Source organism: Clupea harengus, chromosome 21, assembly GCF_900700415.2.
Source record: "Clupea harengus chromosome 21, Ch_v2.0.2, whole genome shotgun sequence".
In the NCBI taxonomy this organism is placed as follows: domain Eukaryota; kingdom Metazoa; phylum Chordata; class Actinopteri; order Clupeiformes; family Clupeidae; genus Clupea; species Clupea harengus.
Window position 1 is genome coordinate 15,426,743 of NC_045172.1, and position 23,626 is coordinate 15,450,368.

Sequence of the window (23,626 nt, forward strand, 5' to 3'; positions counted from 1 at the left end):
GATCCATCAAGGGTGAAGCAGGTTGTTTGAATTCCCAGTTTGAGACGAGAAACATAATCAACTGTGTTATTCCAAAAATCCCACAGGGTTGTGTATGTCTGAAGCAGAAACAGAGAGAGAGAGAGAGAGGGAGGTTTTTTTTTCTCAGATCAATAATTAGCTTTTGAACCAAAAGACAAAATAATATAGAATGGAAAGAAACAGATATGTTTAGAAATGACATGGCTATATTCTAAAACGGTGTGTGTTTTTTTTTTATTAGCAAAGCATTTTAATCTCCACTCGTCACTGTTCAGTTTGTATTGCAACACTGACATGTTATTATGAATAAGCTTCTACTGGCACTGCTGACTTGGGCATCACACCAGAAGTTAAATATGTGAGGAGAGTGTTGAGAGTGCAGTGTGACAGACCAATAGCAAAGTAGCAGGAAGAGGGATAAACAAGCTAATCTCACCAGCCTCAAGCCCCTCTTAGCTTAGTCACTGACTGACATTAGTTTGTGGTCTTTGTCCTGACATTTGAATTGGGGTGTGTGGGGGGTGGGGGGGGGTGTTGAACGGCTATGAGGCTTAGTGTGTGCTGAGGAACACTTTAACGTCGCCTCAGGCCCTGAGAGGAACTGCTGACAGCAAGGCGCGAGGCAGACAGTCAGCGTTTGCACAAGCGTGTAGTTAGCTATGCTAATGACCCTAAGCTCAGACATTTTTCTCAACATGCAAATCATTTGTTCTCATTAGCATTTCTCGCACAGGCTGTGTAAGTGTTTCCATGTCAGCACGGTTGTACATTTTGGTGTCTGGCATGATGTTGCTGCATGTAGTATTGCGGACGTGCGTGTGGAAACTGGAATAAACCTTTGCGTAATAGCAGCTAACAAAGCTGATATTTTCATATTACAGTGTGTGTGTGTTACCTCTTTGTAGCTAATTAAGCCATTTTGTTTTTGTGTGACCAAAGTTATTTCCAAGCCTATGAATGAAAAATAGAGTAATTTAGAAGGGATAGCAGTTTTGTTTTCATTGTGGGTCACCAGCAGAAAAAGCACGCTTATTTATTTTCAATTGAACTGTTTTGTGTGCTCAGTACAATAGCTTGTGGAAGCGCTCACCAATTTAAAACCCATTTCCTGTTTGCACAGTGGTATGAGCCTGTGGTTTCTTTTCCTGGGTGGTTTAACTCCAGTTGACAAATATGCGGTCAGTATAAATCTACAAGGGTTGCCTCTCAACAGGGCTGTCCTCAATTCCCTTTGATTTCCTTGGGCTGTCTCTCATCCTTGTTTTCATTGTTCTTGGCTCCACTAAATAACCTCGACCAATTGTTCCGCATTCAGAAACCCGGCTCACATAATCAGCAATGGACCATAAATACAGTTGTACACACTTACATGAGTCTAGCCAGGAACATTGCATTCCTCCCCTTGATTTGCAATGTCAGGTCACACTGTCTTCTGGCTGGAGTGCTGTGAGTGCAGTTGGTCTCAAGGTCGAGAGATCTTGCTGCCTCCCCTGGGTAGATCCTTCCATATAAGGACGTCAATTCTCTACTTAGTGTTTGAGTATATAACAATATTGTGAGTGCCCAGCAATGAACCTGACATAACCATCAAATAAACCTGGCACGACAGATGTCATAACCAGCCTTGAGAGACAGTTGGGACGCATCCAGGATAGAGGGCATAGCAGGTGACCTTAACTGTCATGTACCTGGTCCCTCCAAATGGAACTTTGTTTGGCAGTCAGTTGCTATTGACTAAGTTTCAGATGTAAATCCTTGGAAGGGAAGGCTTCTTTAAAGTTCTTGGTCGGCATGCAAGATACATTTTTTTTTTAAAACATTGCCACTCACAGCCAAATTACATTCAAAATGTGAAGTGCATTATATGAAATTGAAATGTAATTGAAAAAATGGTGACTGACTTGCATATCTCCATTTCTCAAGTAATTACCATATATAACTATTGTATATATAAGTAAGTATGTTGTGTAACAAATACTGTATGCAAGGCAAAGCCTGTACTATTACTGGTCTTGGCGGCCTGTTCTTAAGGGTTGTGTTTCAGAATAATTTAGTACCAGATAAAGAAGACCCACTGCAGCAGTATTGGAAACCAACCCTCAAACCACCTTCTGCCCATTTTTAGTAATTACTGGTGCTGCATATGCAGAATGAATGTATTTTCCTCCTGGCCAGAGAGCCTTGTTTGTTTGTTTATTCTTTTGTGTCTTTCATGTTGCAGCATGGTATTGATCAAAGCTCTCCTTCAGGTCCAACGAATTTAACTCCTATTGATTCTGCATGTGCTCTAAACTTCTCCAGTGACTTGTTTGTGGGCCTCTGCTTTTACCGAACCGCCTCCATTTTGTGAGCATATATTTGTGTACACCGGACTGTGTTTGACATCCCTGTGTTGTTTCATCAATAACAAATTGGTTTTGTCCAAACTAACAAGTAGATAGCTCTGTGGAGCTTTCCCTCACTGCGCGAGTGTGCTGGTGTGTTTATCCATCGCCAGCTTGCATTATTTATAGACACCATCTAAGTTTGAAGAACATAAAATGCCCCCAGAAATTATCCATGAAGTTCCTTTAGTCATTGTTAAGATGTAGCCTCTATTCCCCTAGTCATGCAGTGGATTTTAATGGTTATTTAATTATTTATTTAATTATTTATTCTTTTTGTTGTTGTTGATGTTGTTCTGGGTAGGAAATGATATGCTGCCATTTAATTATGGTTCATGGACTTTGGCCATGATTACAGACACACCTTCTTTCACAGACAGATCCCCATAAAGAGCTTTGAATGTCCTTTTTATAGTTTTGACCCCCGAGGGACTGCGGGGCTAAACTATGTGTGCCTTTCCAAAATATCAATTTAAAAACTGCTTCTGAACTTCTTCCTTTTTATTATCACTTACCTGTAGTCTTCTTTTTTTTCACTTTCCCCACAAGTTTAAAACACTACCCCTCCTCCATGCACACACACACACACACACACACACACACACACACACACACACACACACACACACACACACACACACACACACTCTTCCAATAAGCATTCAGGGACTCGCAAGGGGCAGGAACAGGGAGGCAATCAGCTGTTGCTTACACTTCCCCACCTGACAATCATTGGTATTCCTCCATGTCAACAACACCCCCCCACACACACACACACACACACACACACACACACCCACACACACACCCACACACACACACACCCACACACACACCCACAAACACACACAAACAGCAAGATGGAAAGAGATGCAGAGTTACAGGACGCCAGGGGAAGAGACAGGTCATCACTCCTTCCCTCCGCCCCCTAATAGGTTCCGACATGTCACCCCGGGGGGATTCACTGCCATGCGGCTCTAGGCTGCTTAGAATCTAATGGCCACCTTCAGCGCCGCACCACGCCCAGCTGCCATTAGTGTCCACACCATATAGATTTACAGTGTAAGCACACGGCTCATTTACATGCAGAGATTCATTTCTCCCTTTTATTTTATCTTCTTCTTCTTTTTGTGTCATCTTCTTTTCTTCTTTCCAGACAAGACAAAAAAATATTGCAGACAACTTTTTTTTTTAAAGTAACACTTTTTAGTGTGTTTTCCAGGTGTCTGGCGACTATTGAGTACAGTGCAAAAAATATAGAAGAATACAACCGACACAAAAACTCTTCAAACCATTTTTTTTTTGCCTCAGTATTGGTCGTTACACCTGAGAGAGGCTCCATTTGCGGATCGATGTCCTGTACCAGTGCAGTAGATGTGTCTGTGTGTGTCTCCCAGCTGGCATTTAAGTGGTGCTCTATGGGCCTACACTGCTCACTTTGGATCAATACGCCGCTAATGTCAGTCCACACGCGGGCATCTGTGCAAAGGCGCTCATATGTGGTCTGTCTGGGTAACATGCTGTTGATTGTGGACAGCACACATCCAAAACATTGCCAATATCCCTGCACACCGAAATAGTTTTTTTTTCTTTTTTTCTTTCAATCCCCCTTCCCGCTTCCCCTGGAAACTGAGGCTGTGGCTACATAGTGCCCTTTGACCACCTTACAAGGCAATGTCTATGTTAAGATCCATATCGATGATGCAGTTCAGGGGAATGGTAAAGGAAGCACCAGAAGCAAAATCTATGTTTAGTGTCTAAAGATAAAAAAACAAAAAAAAAACAGCCGTGTCAAATGTGTTGATATAAAGAACCGTAATACAGGGTACATCAGGAGGGTGAAATATTTCAGAAACCCAAACAAAAACGGCCAGGAAAAAACCTTTCAAGGGAAATGTTTTGGGGATAATACGACATGAAGGGGCCAGACACATACTGAGATGGCTTTTGTATATGCTGACCTACATGCAAGTACATCTGGTGAAGGTGATGGGGAAACTATGCCGTTTGGAAGTGCTTTTCCCCTTGATGCGCTTCCAAACTCACCCCTCTAGTTTTCCTGGGAACTACAAAGTCACTCAACACTCCTCCTTTTCTTTTCTCTTTCACAGTGACACCAGAAAAGACCAACAGTCACCGGCATCACCACACGAAGACGGAGGACTTTGAGAACGGCGCTTCAGCCGGCTCGAGAGTTGGAACTCTAGGGGCCTGTCTGGCCCTGATTTGGACTTGTGCACTGACAGTGTTGTCATGGTAATGTCACTCAAAAAGACTGCAGTCCACCCCTCCACCCTCCACCCGACCCCACCCCCCTCCAAAAGACTGATAATTTCTTTTCTTTCATCTTCTCGGGAGTATACATAGATAAAGAAAGAAAGAAAGAAAGAAATATATTAAATAAAGCAAGCTGCATACTTTGGTGAACGGGTCAGGGGAAAGAGAAGAGTTCCTCAGTGGGGGCTCCTCAAAGCTGAGGATCTGTATGGTGATGGCGTGTATCGACAGGTCATGAAAGACCAATCTGGACGAAGAGTAACTGTGTTGCAAGGATGTGTACAGAAGCAAGAAGAAGGAAGTCCTCCAGAAACGCAAGCCCCTTTTATCCGCCAATGAGTTTCATCTGTACTGAGACCAATACGAAGAGATCCTGTGTGAAAAACTGACAGCTTCACTCACTGCCGGGATTTAAACCAACGCCCCCCCCCCCCCCCCCCCCCCCTTCTTCTTCAATGGAAGAGTATAAATCCTTCAATGATATTAAAAAAGACACTGATATTAATTTAATCTTTTTTTTTTGTTTGTTTCATTTAATAATATATTTGTAAGCCTAGTTGTAAATGGTAACTGGCATAATTCACTCTGGGTTTACATTTCATTACCATAAGATGGAACCATGCTGTGGTGCTTGTTGTCATAGTCTGCTTTTTAAATATTCCCTGGTACTATGTACCTATTTTAGTTTTACATATTGCAATGCAGAACTGTAAAGATGTAAAGTTTTGTTATTTTTTTTTTTTTTACAGATTGTGTTCATTTTTCCCTCCATACGATCGCGTAAAACGCACCTTAACAAAATGTATTAATATACTGTGCTAATATACTGTATATTTATACCTTGTGTATAGAGTACAGCAATAAACACTTTCCCATTATTGATGCGTACAGCACTCATCTCATATAAACAGTGAAACAGCAATGCACTCACGCCTTTTTGGCTTAACTGGCTGTGTGTGTGGGGTGGGCTGTTTTTTGGATGGATACCATAAGTGTAATTATTTTCCTGTTTTTTTTTTTATTACTTTATTTTTAAAGATACAATGAGACATACATACATACATACATACATACATACATACATACATACATGCATACATACATACATACAGTACATACATACATACATGAACAAAAGGTTGGTCACCTATACATTTATACTGATGGTACAATGATGGAAATAAATGTCATTATTTTCCTGTCTTGTGTGCATCAACTACAGTTGTGTCATTTTGCTTTGGCGTTGTACTTGCCTGTTCGAAATTCGCCATGACTGGCATCACACAAAGCTACTCGTATAATAACACACTAAAATAACGATTTATTGCGATTCCTTGCTATTCAAGGTTTTTTTTAATGTGAACATCATCACTCAAAACCACGTCCCCCTTTCCCAGGTATTTATAAAGGTAGGGTCATAGATGGAGATCCCGTAGTGGTCAAACTTCAGCAGTGCTATATTGCGCTACATGAAGTTAGCATTTTTAATTGCGTCAGATGAGCTCCTCATGGACAAAATTATGGTGAATGTCCATCTACATTGTTATGAAATATGTATGCAAATGGGAAAGATACAATGGAGAGGAGAAGAAGAAATGACCACCGGAGGCAAGTATTCCCACCCATGTACGAGAGAGCCTTCCAGAACATGCTTAATTTAAGTGTGTTTGAGAACTGTGAAAAGCGCTATATAAATAGGATGTATTATTATTGTTAATTGAAAGTTTAGGAAGTCATGCATTGACCTACAGCCTTGTTCACAGAGCACCTATGCTTTACAATCACCTGATTCACAGCATTGCAGCATGTTATGGAGAGATGACATCAAAACTCTGCCTAAGGTCTACACTCACTACTGGATAATTAGTACAAACAGCAGCACACAAATGGATTACCTGGAAAAGCAGGTAACCCGCTCAAAATGCTTAGTTTGTGTCTCAAAAGTAAATGATCAATTAATGTCAGTGCCACCAAAATGCAAGTCCTTTTGTCACTGTTGGTAACCAAGACGTTGAAATACTTAGTCCACATGTGGTTTTACTGGATCTCCTTCACTCGCTAGGAATGATAATCACCCTACCAGATTATTGCGTGTCTCCAAGTAACTGAATATTATTCTCTAGCAAGTTGAATGCTGTTCATGTCACTGACAACAATTTCAATGAAACAAGGCACCAAGTGATTGTCAAAGAATTCTGAGAGAATTATTTGAGAGACTAGACAGTAGTAGCAACAAATATAATCTGTATAGAAACAACGGGACAATCATGCATGCCACATAAATTGTTTGAGAAACCAAGTCATGTTATCCAATCATATTGATCACAGACATTTCACCTTCATTCAGAAAAATCGCTAGAACAGTAATCAGCAGTCTTTTGAGCTGACCAAACTATTCCTGAATGCTGTTTTTGTAGAGAAAGTTTACATTGACCCAAATGACCACATACAGTCTATAATTTGACATCTTACAAAACCCCTCTCATTCTCATGAACGGGATCCTATGGAAGATTTTGAGGAGGGTGAGATTTTGCGTTCAGTAGAGCCCAATGGTGAAAATATGTCAATGAACACATTGTTGTCTGACATAGTGACTGACATTGTTAGTGGATTTCCCCTCTAGCTGGCATGGCACATCAACTTTGGCCTGGTGGCCTATCAGGTTTTACATTCATTTTTTTTCCTTTCACTGAATAAATCCTCATCAATCACATAAACAATCAGGGTAATATAGCAAACATTCCAAAAAATACCATGTCACTGAAACTGATGAAGCATATGGTTGACACATAATAATAACTGCTTTAATGAGAAATGGCTGTGCAGGTGTGACTAGGAGATTGACTAGTGACTAGGAGGTTGGAACAAACAGTTTTGAGATTTTTTATTTCTGATATATAATATATCATGTCTGTTCTTTGTGTTAAGGTATTTAAAATAATTTGACACTGTAATAGCATTGCCCCGAACCTGTCCTACCAGCCAATAGGTTAGCGTCCCCTTGTTGTTTGATTGATCCATAGCGCAGTGCTGTCCCCAGCCCAGGCTATTTATATTGTAAACATATGCCAGCAGCAACAACAACAACAAAATCAACAATACTATTACTAAAATCCACAACTGAAAACAAATGACAAAGAAAGATAATAAATATCAATTATACTTTTCAAAAAGAGCTGTAGCTGAAAAAAGGCAACAAGAACAAGAATATTAGCGATTACAGTGCATTTAGTAAAATAAGATCTGTCTGTAAATATGTGTTCTTTTAAACACTGTTAACACTATCAATACCTGGCCTGTCACACAGTGCGATAATGGCTCAGTGGGGTAGGTGGTGGAGCTGGCCGTCCTACCTTGGCGGACACAATTTCATGATTACACAGACACGGGTTTGTAGTCCGAGTGGTGATGTTATTTTAATCTTTTTCAAAATAGTAATGAGAGGTCTCGGGGATTAAGTCATCGATTGAAATTTTGATGAGTTATTGATTAAATTTAGCTGCTTGTAGATGCTCTGCATTATTTAAGCCCTTTGTGCTAGTGACCAGACGTCCTATGGGCCTAATTTAAAAATGGCTCGACAGCCTCAATTTGAGCTATGCATGTTGGTCAACAAGGTCGACCTAACCCCCTAACTGGCAGTCCTGAGGGAGCAGGAGGAAAGACACCACCATAAGACGATGGCCTACCAGAGGGAGAAATTGGTCTTTCTGACCCAAAACAGGTCAGCAGGCCCAGTGTCAGCATGCATCTCCCCACCACTGAAAGTAAGTTAATGTGGCTATTTATTTGCCTTGTATAATGTGCTGGTTGCAGAAAGAGAGCAGTGGCGACTGCTGTTGTTGGTGTTTGTAATGTTTCTGCCTTCCTGTTAGTTTGAGACCAAGTGTTTCATACTGTTGCTTTAACACAGCTGTGTGGACATTGAATTGAAATTCAAATACGTATCTGAATCCATCAACCTTCTATGTTAACACAGACACTTTATCTACAGGATTTTAAATCTCATATCCAAAACATGTAGTTTAGTTTGAAGGAGGATACGCAATTTTGGGACAAAATGAGAAACAGAAAAACAGAAACAAAACACAGTGTTGAGGGAAAGTCATTTGCTGCATTGAATAGGTGTTGCAGGGGCTGTAGTGAGGTGGTGTATGTGAATGCGTTTATACGCAACACTTTCAACTCCCAAAACATGAGGCAGTCATCCAAATCGCCATATCACCTCACTCGGGCCAAGATACAAGAAGTGTTAATTGATTTTGTTCACCCTCATTTGGTGAGGGCCACTAGGTGTCATTTTGCCTTAACACCAACTGTGCCACTTGTGGCTGCACTGCGTTTGCACGCCTCAGGCAGTCTCTATAAGTCTGTGTCGGGAGCAGGCCTGGCGCTGAGCAAGGCTACCATCAGCAGAGCTGTAATGGTCGTAATCCAGGTGCCATTACAGCTTCCTAAGAGAGGAGGACTTTTCCATCCACACCAGAGGAGATGGCCAGAGTCAACCAAGGCTTCCATGCCATCAGCAGTGTTCCCCCGGGTCACTGGCGTGATCGACGGCACCCCCATCCAAATTGCTGAAGATGTCCATCTAGTGCCTGAAGGAATGCATCCCGTGGGCCTACAAGTAGGCCAACAGGCGCCTTGAATTCCCTTTTTTTTTCCAACACACCCTTTTCCTCCACTAGGCTTGCTTTCTCCCCTAGTTTCCCCATTCCTTTCTTTTTAGTCATTCATTTCGCAATATTTCCCCCTCCCAGCCTTTAGTTTTTTCTTTTTTAATTATCATTATATATGTACACGATGAATGATTTAGGTCATGTAACCATGAAACCTCACAAGTGGGTACAGAACATCCTCTTCCATCCAATAGGACTGCATTAGAAACACATAGGCTGACGTCAATACATGAAGGTTCACAGCAGGAGCACATGCCCTCTCTATTAATAGATACAGAACGTTTCCTACTGGAATGATACCCTACAATCATACCACAGTCTTGATCTGTGAATCCTCTATATGTAGCCAACTAAACCACCTACCGCTCTACCAGTTGCACCACAAAAACACCTTTGAGCGAATTAATGTTGAGCTGCTAGGAGAGCTATGCCCCAAAATGTGTAGAATTATGCCCCTCCCCCCATTTTAACATATGCCTCAAATAATTTCTAACTCTTCACGTGAAGCCTGTGTGAACTCTCCTCTGTCTGTTTACCCTAGTGTTGACAAATCACTGTCAAGCGCCTTCCTCCATTAAAGAGACCTTTACAGCCTGGTCTGCAGTAGCCTTGGAGGTCAGCTATGAATATTCTCCCACAGTAATGTATTGGCGCTCGGGGAGTCTATGAAGGATTAGTCTGGAATTATATCTGGGGATTTGAAAGTGACAAATAGGAACAAACGGTTTGCCAAAGCGCAGACATTTCTTGGCCCGGTTAACTGTGTTAAAGCTGGCCTGGCCGTGCTCCAGCAGGGCAAGGTTAAGTCTCTGGGTCTTGTTTATGACAGTGTTCCTGGATGGCGTCCAGAGAGAGAAGAGGAGGACCCGCTCAGACTCTCTTTCACTTATTAAGTATTTTTTTAGCTGTGAGGTAAACTATCCCATGGCTTTACTAAGTTCTACTTCAAAAGTAAGCTCAGAATAAAACAAGGAAGTCTAACTATTTTGTGTTTGAGGTGTCAGCGGTCTGGTAGTTAATCACGATTGCTAAAAAAATTCTATCCGTGTACTTGAGTTATGTGTTATCGGCGAGACTGGGAGTCCAATCTATGTGCGCTGACATAGAGTTTGTCTGATGAAACTAGTTTCATTGTTTGACCTGAGCAAGTGCCTCTGCGCCAACTGAGATTATTTTTAACCCTAGTCAGCAGGTTATATCCTCATACCACAATACCTTAAACCTTTCCCAGATAAAATAAATCTAAAGAACATGTCAAACACGTGGCAGGATAAAACATGAGGGGAGAAAAAAAATACAAAAATTCTGTGATTGTGTGTTGACCTGTTGGTATCTGTTGATATCTGAGCTCAAAGGGCTCACTCCCATGAGATCAGCTGTAAGATGAGAGGTGTGGGGGTCATCACTGTGGGGGCATCGTTGGATTCCTAAAACTCGACTCCTCGACCAAATGTATTGCCTTCGACCTGATAGGTGATGTCACTGAAGTGAGACCTGCCTTTTAATGATGAAACCAGGCTGTGTATCTGTCTTTCTCTATCCCTCTCTCTTACACCCCAACCCCCCCCCCCCCGATCCCACCGCACTCCGGTAAACTCGTCCACCCTTGAGCTGTCATGCCTGCCTGGTTTTCTCCAGAGGTGTGAGAAAGTGAAAAACAGCCCCATCAATATTGGCTTTCCCTGCTGTCTCCCCCCATAGTGCTAAGAGCCTCAATTTACCCAGTTATGCTTTTCCACACCAGCCAGGTCTTCAGTGCAGATTTCCCAATAATGTGAAATGACTTTGGCTTATTGTCTACTTTTGTTGTTTCTTGTGCAGCACATAACAAAATTAACTCACTCAAGACTATGTGCAGTTGTTGTCTAGTGTTCTATATACTGGCTATACATTTTCAAATGCTCAACTTAACAGTAATTATTTAAGAAATTAATTCAGGGCTTTAATACAATACTCCACTCAGTTTAGTATATAATGTAATATGTAACTAACCCCTAAACCAGAACACTAACTGTACATCTAGTAGCAACATGTCCTCATTAACGTACTTGCTAGTGAATAATGATATGCACTCTTTATATATATACCCTAAACCTTAGGGTTCTTAAGATAAAGTGGCCCAGAAATGTCAACAGCTTTGGTCAATCATCGGAAATGAGTCATCCTATCGAGAAGTAGATGATTTGATGTAATTGCTGTGATCAGTGGTTCATATGGTCTATCATTAAGACTGTACATGTGTGCCTTAGTAACCTTAAGTTGATAAGATCTTCAGGTAGACAACAAGAAAACAGAAAAGCCTTGCTTGTCTATGACTTCCCTTTTTTGATGTTTGACAAAATATTTGGAGCAATGTACCGACAAGAACATAGTAATATCATGGTAATCCTGCCAGGCAATTCGCAACATCGTCTGTTTATCTTCTTTTCCCCTAAAAACAGATTGTTCATTTTCTCTATAGATTGTCGTCCAACACACTTTGTGTGAATTCTACATTGTCCAAAATTGTTCTCTTTTGTCCGCTTCTGAATGATTAATCACTCCTCATAACTTTAGCCAAGTCTTCATGATGTGACTAATGGAAAATGCACCGTATTTCCTTACTGCAGAGGTGTACGAGTCCTTGGTGGATTACTTCCGTCTTTCCAGAAAGTGCAATGTGATTATTGTAAACTGGCAGCCTTGGCTTTTGAGCTGTGAGTCTTGTGAAATTTGTATAAAGGTTGACTTGCATTCATTTCCAAGTGTCAAATAGTCTTCAGGAATTAGCCAGGCATAAAGGAACACACGAAGAGGAGGAACTGCATTCTAAATGTCTGCCACTGAATTTCCATGTTTTTGAAAGCTAGTTGTAGAAAACAGATTTGACAGCTTTGATGTGCAAACATTTGGATTTGCATATGGAACTGTTTTGTTTTTCATTGTGATGTCCTTGCTACTTCATGGTATTAGTCTACTCAGAAGTATTTTCTAAAATTACCACAGACACCTAATTGATCCTAATTGCAGTTTGCCGTTTGTGTGGGTGGCTGGTTGGTTCCACCCTTCAATTGCCTTGAAAATATTTGTACTTAAAATTGTGTATGTGTAGCTTGCAGGTGCAACAGTTAGTGTCAGCTCTTGGTATAAGATACATACTACATGCAGTTCCAGAGGACATAAGACGTATAACAAGAAGATAGTTTATGAGGGAAACCAAGTCATTCACATTCAATAGTGATCGAGACAAGCATCACAGCCGCCATGTCAGGCCTTTCTCAAACATGGGGCCGTTATAATTATTAGGCCTGTGGGTGTGGTTTATGCTAATCCTTTTATATGTGTGAGTTTGCAAGTGCATACTTTTGTGCCATATTAAAAAGGCAGTGCACACAATGGATCAAACTAAAGTCCTTTACAAATGCAAGATAAGAATAAATAAAAATTAAATAAAAAAAATCGACATTTTTTAAATGAAAGACTGATTTCATCAGGCTCAGAAACGTCTTTGAAAAGCGCACACAAGTGGGTAACGCACTATGGTGTTCAACGCACAGCCATTTCCATCTAAATAAAGACGTTGTCGGGACTGAACGTGCCCCTGGCTGCTGCTTTTGACGTAGCGCTATTAAACAGAGTAGAAACTATGCTGCAACGGCATTAGCGGCTCATGTGCCAGAACCCGGGTTTGACCTCCCAGTCGATGGTATCAATAATGTCACACTCGGTGTGGCTCAACTGGTGTATCAAAGTGCAAATAGTATGAGGGTTGTGGCTCAACTGGTGTATCAAAGTGCAAATAGTATGAAGGTTATGGCTCAACTGGTGTATCAAAGTGCAAATAGTATGAAGGTTATGGCTCAACTGGTGTATCAAAGTGCAAATAGTATGAAGGTTATGGCTCAACTGGTGTATCAAAGTGCAAATAGTATGAGGGTTATTGGTTTGATTTCAGTACTGCGGTGGCCATGCTTTATGTGTCTTTAGATGAAGGCTGAAATGTAAATAATTGTAAATGTAAGTATTAGAGCAATCCTTTTCTTTCAATACCAACACCACATAAATGTGGGATAAGAGTATTGTTAAGTTAAAATGGATGTAGGATAATGTTAAAGGGAGGGAGCCTCTGTTCTACATCTGTAGAATTAGAACAGTGTTTCATTTCAATCCATTGTTGTACCAAAAAAAAAACAATGAAACATTTTAAAGTACTTTCATGAATACAAACGGAAACTTAAACACAGTGTATTGCTATATTGTGTATGTCAAGTACACAAACTTTATTTTTGTAGTGGAGGGGTGGTGCTCTTTTTTGTCCGTATGTTAGCATTCAAATTGTATTGAGGTGGGGTGTGATGAACTCCACTGATGCACTCCACTGAGCATACTGGACCCCAGACATCATGTCATTCTGGGAAGAGTTCCTTGTTTTGCGTCATTCGCACTCAATTGATAAATCTTTTGCCTTATGATCCTCCTGACATTCATTCTTTTTGAAGATTCCTTTCTGCATTGCATGAGATCATTGCATTGCATTAACCCTTCTTTACCAATTTATTTATTTATTTTTACACTTTCCTTTCCTTTTCAATGAGGTTCCCTAGCATAAACTTAAGTAGTAAGTAGTATTATTTCACATTTCCTGATGTTTATGTCTTGCTTGTGAAGAGATCAGTTGTTCACATTCACAAATGATCAACCCTAGCATTTAAAATGACCAACATTCATGGTTGGCTAATGTAAATACATAAGCCAATGTTAATTAGAGAAACCTTAACCTTTGATTGAATGATTTGAAGTGTATTATCAAGTCTAAAATGTATTTAATTGTTCTTTTTTAGTATGGTATGGATCACTGATCTGGCACTTAAGGAATGTTTGGTTTGCTCTGTAACCTAAAGTGCATTAAGACAGTAAAAGGCCTGCATGTAAACTGTAAACAATCTTATCTTTGCTACCAGACATTAGACTCCACCTGCACTCCCCCACCATGCATATGAGATGGGGTAGATTCCATTACAGGCTTGATTTATCTCTAGTTTGTTTCTTTATTCCAAGTAGACTGTTTTGGACTTTTCTATGTTTAGTGGACAGGCTGTTGCAGGCTGTTACAGGACTTTAGTCTGGCTTTTAGTGAGATCTCGTTGGTTGATCTGTCTACTGTGACATTCTCTGGGGAGCAGGGGGGAATTTGAGTTTGTCACAGGAGCAGGCCAGTGACAATGGAGCCCGTGGGGTGATTCTGTGACTCGGGCGAGATCGGAGGACCATCATGCACAAGCTTCACTTTCTCTGAGCAGAGCTGGGTTAGACTACAAAAACACTAATTCCAACCCCAAAAAATCCACATCATTGAATCGTCATAGCCGTTCGTTACTATTGCAAGTTTTGAGGAGCGACTGTCAGTCGAAAAGAATCGATTCTGTTCAGAACAATTCAATTCTATTCTTCTATTCAGAACACAAAAGAGGTGCCGGTGAGAGTATACTGAGATAAGGAGCAGTGTGAACTCAGAACAGAACCTGACCTACAATGAAACTAACAAAGTCTATAAGACTATATGCTGCTACATCTGATCTAAATAGGAACATACTCTAATGTAGAACACTCTTTTTCCGAAGGGAACATTGATTCCTCAAATTGCCCTTTCAGCTTATTTATGGCTTTCATTATCTGGCCTTGGGGACAGGGCCCATTTAGTTTGTAAATTCTAAAGAGAATAGGAAATTGAAAACTCAGATTTAATTTTGTTATAAGTCTTTTTTTCAAGGGAGTATCTCTGTCTCCAATACCCACATCCCATTAACTGTAAGTCATAGAGCAATTACAATTAGCCTGAAAACGAGAAAGGAGTTCATGGAAAGTGATTTCAGCTCAGTTGTTCTGACCTTGATAGTTGCAGGTAGCCGCTCATATTAAAAGATAAAAAAGATCGACTCAATTAGTTACTACTTACGTTGACAATCTGTATGAAGAACTACTACCTTTGCAATGTCCTTGCTATCGCACTCGCACCAATGAAACTAACAGCCCTGAATCCAATCCATGCAAGACATTCAGTGAAGATGAACCTCGAGAGAAATTACAAGTACAAATCATAATAGTAAGATTGATACTACAGAAATTGGTTGCGCCTTCCCGCTAGTAAAACATAATGTTACAGTGTGACCTTTGTGCCATTATAGAGGCATAGGACAAGTATACTGTTTCATTATTTCACTATTTAATTGGCAATAGCAGCTATTACTAGGTATTAGTAATGCAGCTGCAACAAACGTTTAAATGTTTAGCGGTGTTCAATGTCAGCTACCTTTCCTGGGACATTTCACTCAAAAATTTTAATTGTGTTATGATGTAATGCCAGTAGAACTGGTCATAGATTTCTCTTTTTCTGTGGCACACAAAACTGAGCTCCAGCAAAGCGTTTCTAATTCTAAAGCACGACACTTACTGTGAGTGTGAACAGTAGCCAGCAGGTTGTGGTCACTGACATTTGGCTGGGTGACTCATGTTGTACTGCACTGACCAGGACATCTGAACCTAATGGCTGAATAGTGACATGAAGCTTAATAGGTTCCGGCAGAGTTTTCAGATGTTGTGTGAAGCTTCCCTTCAAGCTGAATGGGTATTGTTCTCTTTTCTGCATATCTTCAAATGCATTTGTTATTTCTGCAATGAAAGCTACATTCTCTGTCATGCAAATCTGTTGATTGTCTATAGTACTCAATACCTATTAATACAAACTACAGCTTATTTGTGTAAGCATATCATCAAGCACATCGCTGTTGTTGTAGGGAGCGGGACACCCTTAACATATTGCCACCCACATCAAAGACAATGCTGACTTATTAAGCTAACATGTATAATATAGCATTGTTCAGAGAGAGGAAACTCCTGAAATTCACTGTGTGGCCAAATATTCTTGTGCCAGTGACCTTTAAGGCGAAGACAATGTGCTGAAGGAGCACAGATTCATTAGAGTAATTAGATAAAAGTGCCAACCAACATGTTTACCTGCTTTTGTTTGACAAAAAAGGGTTCCTTACAGGGCTGTAAGGAAGAAGAGGTCAGCAGTTTGTTAAAGTCACTTAAGCAGTTTCCTGGTAGACACCACACACACAAAACACTGGATGTATGCCTTGTAAGTAGTGAAACAGTAGTGGAACAGAACTCAATCAGGTAATAGTGGTGAGTGGTTGTGCTGATCTTTCTCTTCCAGCATAGTGACAGTGCAAGGATGGTCGATGTATGCTTGAGAAGAAACTTGTTGCACATTTACTGCTATAGTGAAGTCTTAAATGTCAGTGCGAGGGAAGATGAATTCATTGGAAACACATCTGATGAAGATGAAGAGGTAAGATTAATGCATTGGAAACACATCTGATGAAGATGACGAGGTAAGATGAATGCATTGGAAACACATCTGATGAAGTGACAAATGTTTCCTTTATTTCCAAGAAAGAGGGCCTGACCGTTATTATCACCCTTTTGGTAGGTTTTTGCTTCCACTTTTTCGAGACGGCTTATGAAAGAGGTCTTTTATTTGGATGAAATCTTCCACAAATTCCACAGACAAAGACTCTAAGCCATCACGTGTTAAAGGTGAACCATTCATATAACAGCTTGATTCATTCAACAGAAACTGCATGAATGTGAGAGAATTTTTTTTTTGGTAGGAACAGGAACCAAATCAGCAAAATAGTGATTTTTTTGTCCTTTTAAATACAAATAGGTAGCTTAAAGTTAGGAGCCAAATCTCTTCAGATGAAGAATTTCTGGTTATATATAAATTTAATTATTATATTCATTCTATTGTTTCATGACCCTGTGTCTAGCTTGGTAAATGTTTTGTTTGTTTGGCCGGTCCTGGTTTAATAATCCATCTGGAACAGAACTGGTACATTGCTGATGACAACCATTTCCAGAACACTGTGTGTGACAACTACAGTCAACTAATGATATCCTTTTTTCAAAAAGTTACTCAAAGGCTGCCACTTTTTCAATAAACTCCCTTTTGATGTTATGCTATAGGGCAGTATAGATTGGAGATTTATTTTGCTTACTTGGCACATTTTACACAATAAAAGTATTGAAATAACCTTTTCGGTAAAAAGTCTGAAGTCTATTAATTTTCTTTGACTCCATTTTCTATTGTTTATAAAACAGCAACTAACCCCCTTAGCCAACAGACAAAAAAGTCTCGACTACTATTAAACATAAACATCAGCATATTTTCCTCATAATTACACCAATAATCAATAACACAACAAACAATTCATTATTTTTATATAAAATGTTTATTTGCACCCCTTCCATTACTTTTCTGTATACAAGAGAGAATAACAAAACCCAAATATGCAATCCATTGAACTTCTTTAAAAAAAAAAAAAGGAAATTGTAAGGCATGTCTGCTTGTACGGCGTGAACGTCGCCGTTAACGTCACCCCTATTAGCTTAAAGCAGCGTGCTTTTAGCAGGAACTCCACGGAGTACTTCTGTTTTTTTTTTAACTCCACTGCCAAATTGTAATGTGACGCACGTCAACAGGGCATCCTCTAACTCACATGTAAACCTCACGTAAAACAGAAAGACGAGCAGCGATGCAGAACTGTTGAGTCAAAGTGCAATGTCAGCAAAGAGAAAAAACGGACAATCAAGGGCATTCCTTTTCTTATTCTCTCGCTGGGAATTGACTGGTTAAAAAGCAGTAACAACTTGCTGAATGTTAAAAACAACAGACATACTACACGCCATGCAAACCATGTTCTCACAGTGGGACACCAATTCAAACTGTGCTTTAGAAGAATTGAGCTTTTTCAGTTGGACAGCAAAAAGATGCCCAGGCCACTTCTGAAATACATGACAAAAACCAATAACTTCCCATTCTCCAAATCAGAAATAAAATGGTGGAGGAGGGATTGGGGAGGAAGGGAAAAAATCAACAAAATCAACGGTGAGCTAAAACCAACTCAAGGAGTTAAGATCTATTGATGAAAAGTCCACATTTACTGTGATGATACTGTCATTAGAACTGTTCACCTTTGGTGAGGCCTTTTCTTCTTAGTCAGGGTATATTCATGATACCACACAGACTGATGCAAACAGAGGCCCATTGTCAGTCTTAGCGAACAGGGAAAACCCACTGAAGGAGCTATACATTCAGACAAATGTATCCACGATAAAGGGACTGCCGAATTATCTGGTGTGTGTACCTGATGTACTCCACTGATAACAGTACCTGCGGCCCTAACAGACTGCGAGGGGTAAAAGAGAGAGGGGAGTAATTCTCTACTGAAATGAGGGGCAGAACACTTGCTCCGTTTTCCAAGCTAAGAGGTCCTTTGTGTTGTGTGAAGCGACAAGCCCTTTTGGGACTCACAGCCCCTCTGCTCAAGATGAGGGATTTCACTCCCGAACAAACACTCACTCACACACACACACACACACACACACACACACACTCACACACACAAACACACATACACACACTCTAGAGAGAGAGAAAGAGAGGGAAAAAAAGAATCCTGGCATCCGTGTTTGAAGAACACACAATAAAAGAGGCTCCTTTCTGTAACTGCACCAGATTCTTCACACAGGCTGCTCAGCATGAGGAGAGCAGCTTGCCGGTGCGCTCGACCTTTGCACTACGCTCACACACACTCGACCCACTGAATTTCTCATGTCCAAAACCCAGTCTCTTACCAGCTCTAGGGGAAGGAAGAATGGTTTGCCCTCACAAAGCCCAGGATCGGAGGATCGGACACACACAAACACACACACAAGCGTATCTGTTCCTGCTGCCTTCACAGGCCAGCCAAATTTCAATCTTTTGTCCCCCAGCTTAGTTTTTCTCCAAAACACACGGACCAATTCCAAATCGAACTTCCTTCTACACTCAGGACGTGTGGCTCGGTGAGACAGACTGTGTCGGAGTTAAGTTACCTGTACTTCTTAAAAAAAAGGGGGTTTTATATGTTTGGAAAATCAAATTTTAAGACATTCCAGCTGCCAAGCTGCAGTGAATGTCATTCATGTGGGAATATGTGAAGGAAAAAGAAGTATTCTTAAGAGGGCAACAGAGAAAAACTGAGTCACCCACACAAAATGGAAAGACTGAAAAACTGTGACACAAGCATGTGATTAACTGAGTTCAGCTCTCGCTCAGGGTTTTGGGGCGAATACGAGGGTGTAACATTTGGCAAGCTAACAGCGTGTGAATGCAACCTAAACCCTTTAAAATGATTCACTCACTGTACGTGGTGACACTCCAAACATACTGTGTTTGTACAGTCTGACAATGCAAGCAATTTATCCTCCAGAAAAGTCCTCATTAAACTTCAGTCCCTATTAAATATGATTGACATACACAGTATTCACCTTTCGCAGGGGTCTTTGTTTTCAATGTTTTGGTGAGTGCAGCTCATTTAGCCAATTCCAGATCAGTTCTTCCATCATTTGAAATCAAAGTGCTATCACGACATTCAGAACACGCTTCGGAACGAGACCGGGGAAGTGACAAGGGCGGATAAACGTACTCCGTTCCCTGCTGCTCACAAAAAAAAAAGTTGACAGCAAACAAGAAAAGGATAAGAAGAACTCACATCCATTGAAAGTAAAACAGGGGCCATGGCATCAGAAGCACACAATAATGGAAATGCATTATCACTCCATGGAAGCTTGAACTAAAAAAAAAAAAAAAAAGTATGATGTGATCGCGATGAACTTTTAATGGGTTGACGAAAAAAAGGACGTAATGTTTACAGACAGGTCAACCCTGAGTGAATAGATAGAAGGTTAAATTCTGTGGTTACAAAAATAAATGGTTAATACATACTTGGCTGAGGAGATATACTGATGTACTTTGAAAAGCAAGTTTGGATCTACTAGCAACACCCGACCCGCCTCAAAAACAACTCCTCCCCCCGCTCCAACCCCTACACTTACCAGGGGGGAATTTTTTAAGTTTCAATGAATCATACAGTTATCAGTGTGGTGTGACACTGACATATGTGTGATTTACAGTAATGGGTTTTAGATGGAGGAGGGGGTGATCAAGGTATTTCATCAAGACAACACATGTGCATCACAAATTTCTAAACATTTGCGCATTCTGGACAAGGGGCATGACTTCATTCACACGAGCCAGATTAGCTGTATGGGCTATTTACTTAGTCCTTCATTTGCAGTCAGACTGATTGACTTCACCAATAACATCAATGCTCTCAAAACAAAATTGAAAATAAATTAATGCCTGCACTTTAAAGGAACAGACTGCCAGAATCAGCATAAAAAGCTCTGTTAGATATGATGTTAATTTAGATCCAATGTTGATAGACACTAAAATATAGCCATTTTTTGAAAATATAAATACATTTTCTTTTCTCTGCATAAGAAAAAAAAAAACAAAGATTAAATTAATAAAAAGATTGGAACTAACCAAATCTGTGCAACAGCTAAAGTTGTTTATACTAAGACTTTCATGTACTGTTTACTTTCAAATGTGTGCAAAACTGTATTAAGCTTTTAACTCGCTAACATTTGTCCTAATTTCTGCTTATTCACAGCAATGACACATCCTTTGTGTGCATATGCAGAATTAAAAGCTCAAAGAATTCAAATTCCTGCTGACAGCCTTCTCATGTTTACTCACAGTGGAATGTGAGTATCTATACATCACCTGTTTTCTTCTGTGTTGTGTTGGGGCTGATGGGGGGGCAAAACAGACTTCGGGGTGTGTGGTTTTTTTTTTTCTTATTTAATTTAAAGATTCCATTTAGTCAGTATAAAACAAAACAACGAAAAATAGAATTTATTTTCTTTTTTTAAATCTTTTTTGTCCTTTTAGTATCTCACGGTTGTTCTCCAACTGAGCGCCCTCCGCCTCAGAGATGCAAATGAGAAGAAAAGTAGTTGGCCGTATTGAAAGCTGTTTTGGTGGTGGCACCAGGCATTCTTTGGAACAAGCAGGATGCAGAGGTGCGCGCGCTCAGCTCACGTTCGCTTTCCTCCTCGCAGCGAAGCTGTTCTCCACCAGGGTTTCTTTACTCTCGTTTAACTTTCATTTACGTTTGTACCCTCTCTCTCTCTTTCGTTCTCACTTTCCAAAACATTATTTTTCTCCGTTTTTGTTCTCGTTTTTTTTTTTGATTTTTTTTTTGTAAAATTGTCCTGTCCGGAAGGCTGACAGCATGAACGTCCACGTCCGGCCTACGCTGTCCGTCATGTCCAGAGAGTCCATGGTGATTCCTACCCCCCCCCCCCCCCCATCCCTCTCTCTCCCACCGATCACACTACCATTATCTCCACTGCCAGTGCAGGACCAGCTGCAGGGCCAGTGACGTGAGGAGGGTGGAGGAGGCTGCCAACCAGGATGCGGAGGCTCCGGAGGCGGGGGCGGTGGCTGCCCGCCCGTCGCTCCGGTCGGCAGCCACCACGGGGGTCTCGGTGCCGACGAAGTCAAACTCTGTGGTGCAGCCTTCTGTGCAGCCGCTCCCGCTGCCCGAGCCACTGCCCTCGTCACCTGGGGGGAGACACAGGTGATACACACACACAGAGGGGTTGAGTATGTATAGAAATACACGTGCAGACTCTATCACACACATTCGATCTAAACATAAAAAAGACAATTCAGAGGGTGTTTAAACCAACAGAAACACACACACATATACCCTAACCCAGTGGTTCTCAAATGGGGGTACGCGTACCCCTGGGTGTACGTGAAGGCAGTCCAGGGGGTACGTGAGATTTAAAAAATATATATTTCAAATTAGCATCCATTCAAAAATCCTTTAAAAATAGTTATTACTGTATATGGCTCTTCAGAATGTTCCAAAAAGTTTTGTTGATTTGAATGGGCCACTCCAACGTTAGCACGTCTGTAATTTCTTGATATTCACTGCTGCGAAAAGTTAATGACCGCCGCTGTCATGGCAACAGGTTTTGTGCTTCTAATTCACATCTTTCATATCATTCCGCAAGTAGTCCGGTCATTTAACGTAATGGAAAGTCATTGTAACTTGAAGTCAGCCATAAATGAGTTGCTACGCAACACCTGAAACTTTAAAGTTCATTAGCCTGAAGAAAAAAAAATTCTTAGCGGAAATCACGAAACGGCAACAAAATCATTAAAAAGAGGTATTTAGAATATAGAATATATAGAATAGAGTATATAGAATGTCTTCTATCGTTTTGGCAAGTAACTGTATAATAAGCGGGATAATGTATAGTCCGGCGGTCATTATCGAAAAATAAATGCACAACTTGGTGTCAAGGAAAATGAGCCCTGTTTTCATGACGTTTTGAACGACAGCATCAAAGTGATCAACTTCATAAAGTCAAGGCCACTTAACACATGACTGTTTTGCCGCCTCTGTGAAAACATGGGAGCTGAACACACACAACTGCTGCTGCACACAGAGAATACTCAACCGACTGTTGGAATTACGATCTGAAGTACACACCTTTCTGATTGAGCACAGATTTCCCCATGCCACCTTGTGCCAGGACACAGACCACCTTGCAAAGATGTGCTATCTGGCAGATATATTCAGCAAACTGAACCAATTTTAAACCTGTTTGACAAGGTGGGTGGCTTCCTGAAGAAAGCAGAGCTGTGGAGAAGAGCCTCTGCACAGGGGGATTTCACCTGCTTTCCTCAGGTGGATGATTTTCTCTTTAGTGAGGATGTGGACAGAGCTCCAGTCAAGTTGGTCATCGTGGGATATTTGACCAACTTGATTCAAAAACGTAATTCCTACTTTCCTGACATGGAGGAGAAATCTACACAGCTGGATTGGGTGAGAAACCCATTTCTCTTGTCCAAACGGAAGCAAGCTACCTGTCACTAATCAGGAAACACTCCTGGAAGTGTCATCTGATCGTGGCCTCCAGATGAAGTTTGCCACATCTACACTCACACAGTTTTGTGTGTGTGTCAAGCAGGAGCACCCTGACCTGGGACAGAAAGCTTTGGAGCAGCTACTACCCTTTGCCTCCACATATTTATGTGAGGCCTCCTTCTCAGAGAAACAACTTGTGCCTGCCACCAAGACTGACAAAGATTCTCAGTGAAGCACAAGTTTCTCACTAAAATGTAATTGCAAAAGCACTCAGTTCAATGTAACAATGTTCAATGTTCAATATTCAGTGTTGACAGTTTAATAAATCAGACAATGATGGCATAGCGCTGTGTATTACATCTTTTTTTCAATCAAAAATGCTTTGTGCTGGTTAGAGGGTACTTGGCTGAAAACATATTTCACAGGGGGTACATCACTGAAAAAAGG

General features: G+C 40.8%; 2 protein-coding genes across 3 annotated transcripts in view; one reads left to right on the top strand and one right to left on the bottom strand.

The window, feature by feature from the left end:
• gpc5a (glypican 5a) overlaps positions 1-5,118 on the top strand; it is a 131,892-nt gene extending 126,774 nt beyond the window's left edge. The window contains exon 8 of the mRNA XM_012840616.3: positions 4,517-5,118. Coding sequence (XP_012696070.2) covers positions 4,517-4,665 — 149 coding nt within the window. The 3' untranslated portion in view covers positions 4,666-5,118. The remainder of the gene's footprint in view (positions 1-4,516) is intronic.
• A 12,501-nt stretch (positions 5,119-17,619) lies between these two features.
• gpc6a (glypican 6a) overlaps positions 17,620-23,626 on the bottom strand; it is a 153,034-nt gene continuing 147,027 nt past the window's right edge. For both annotated transcript variants that reach the window (XM_012840813.2, XM_012840812.2), the window contains one exon: positions 17,620-21,861. In XM_012840813.2, coding sequence (XP_012696267.1) covers positions 21,638-21,861 — 224 coding nt within the window. In that variant the 3' untranslated portion in view covers positions 17,620-21,637. The remainder of the gene's footprint in view (positions 21,862-23,626) is intronic.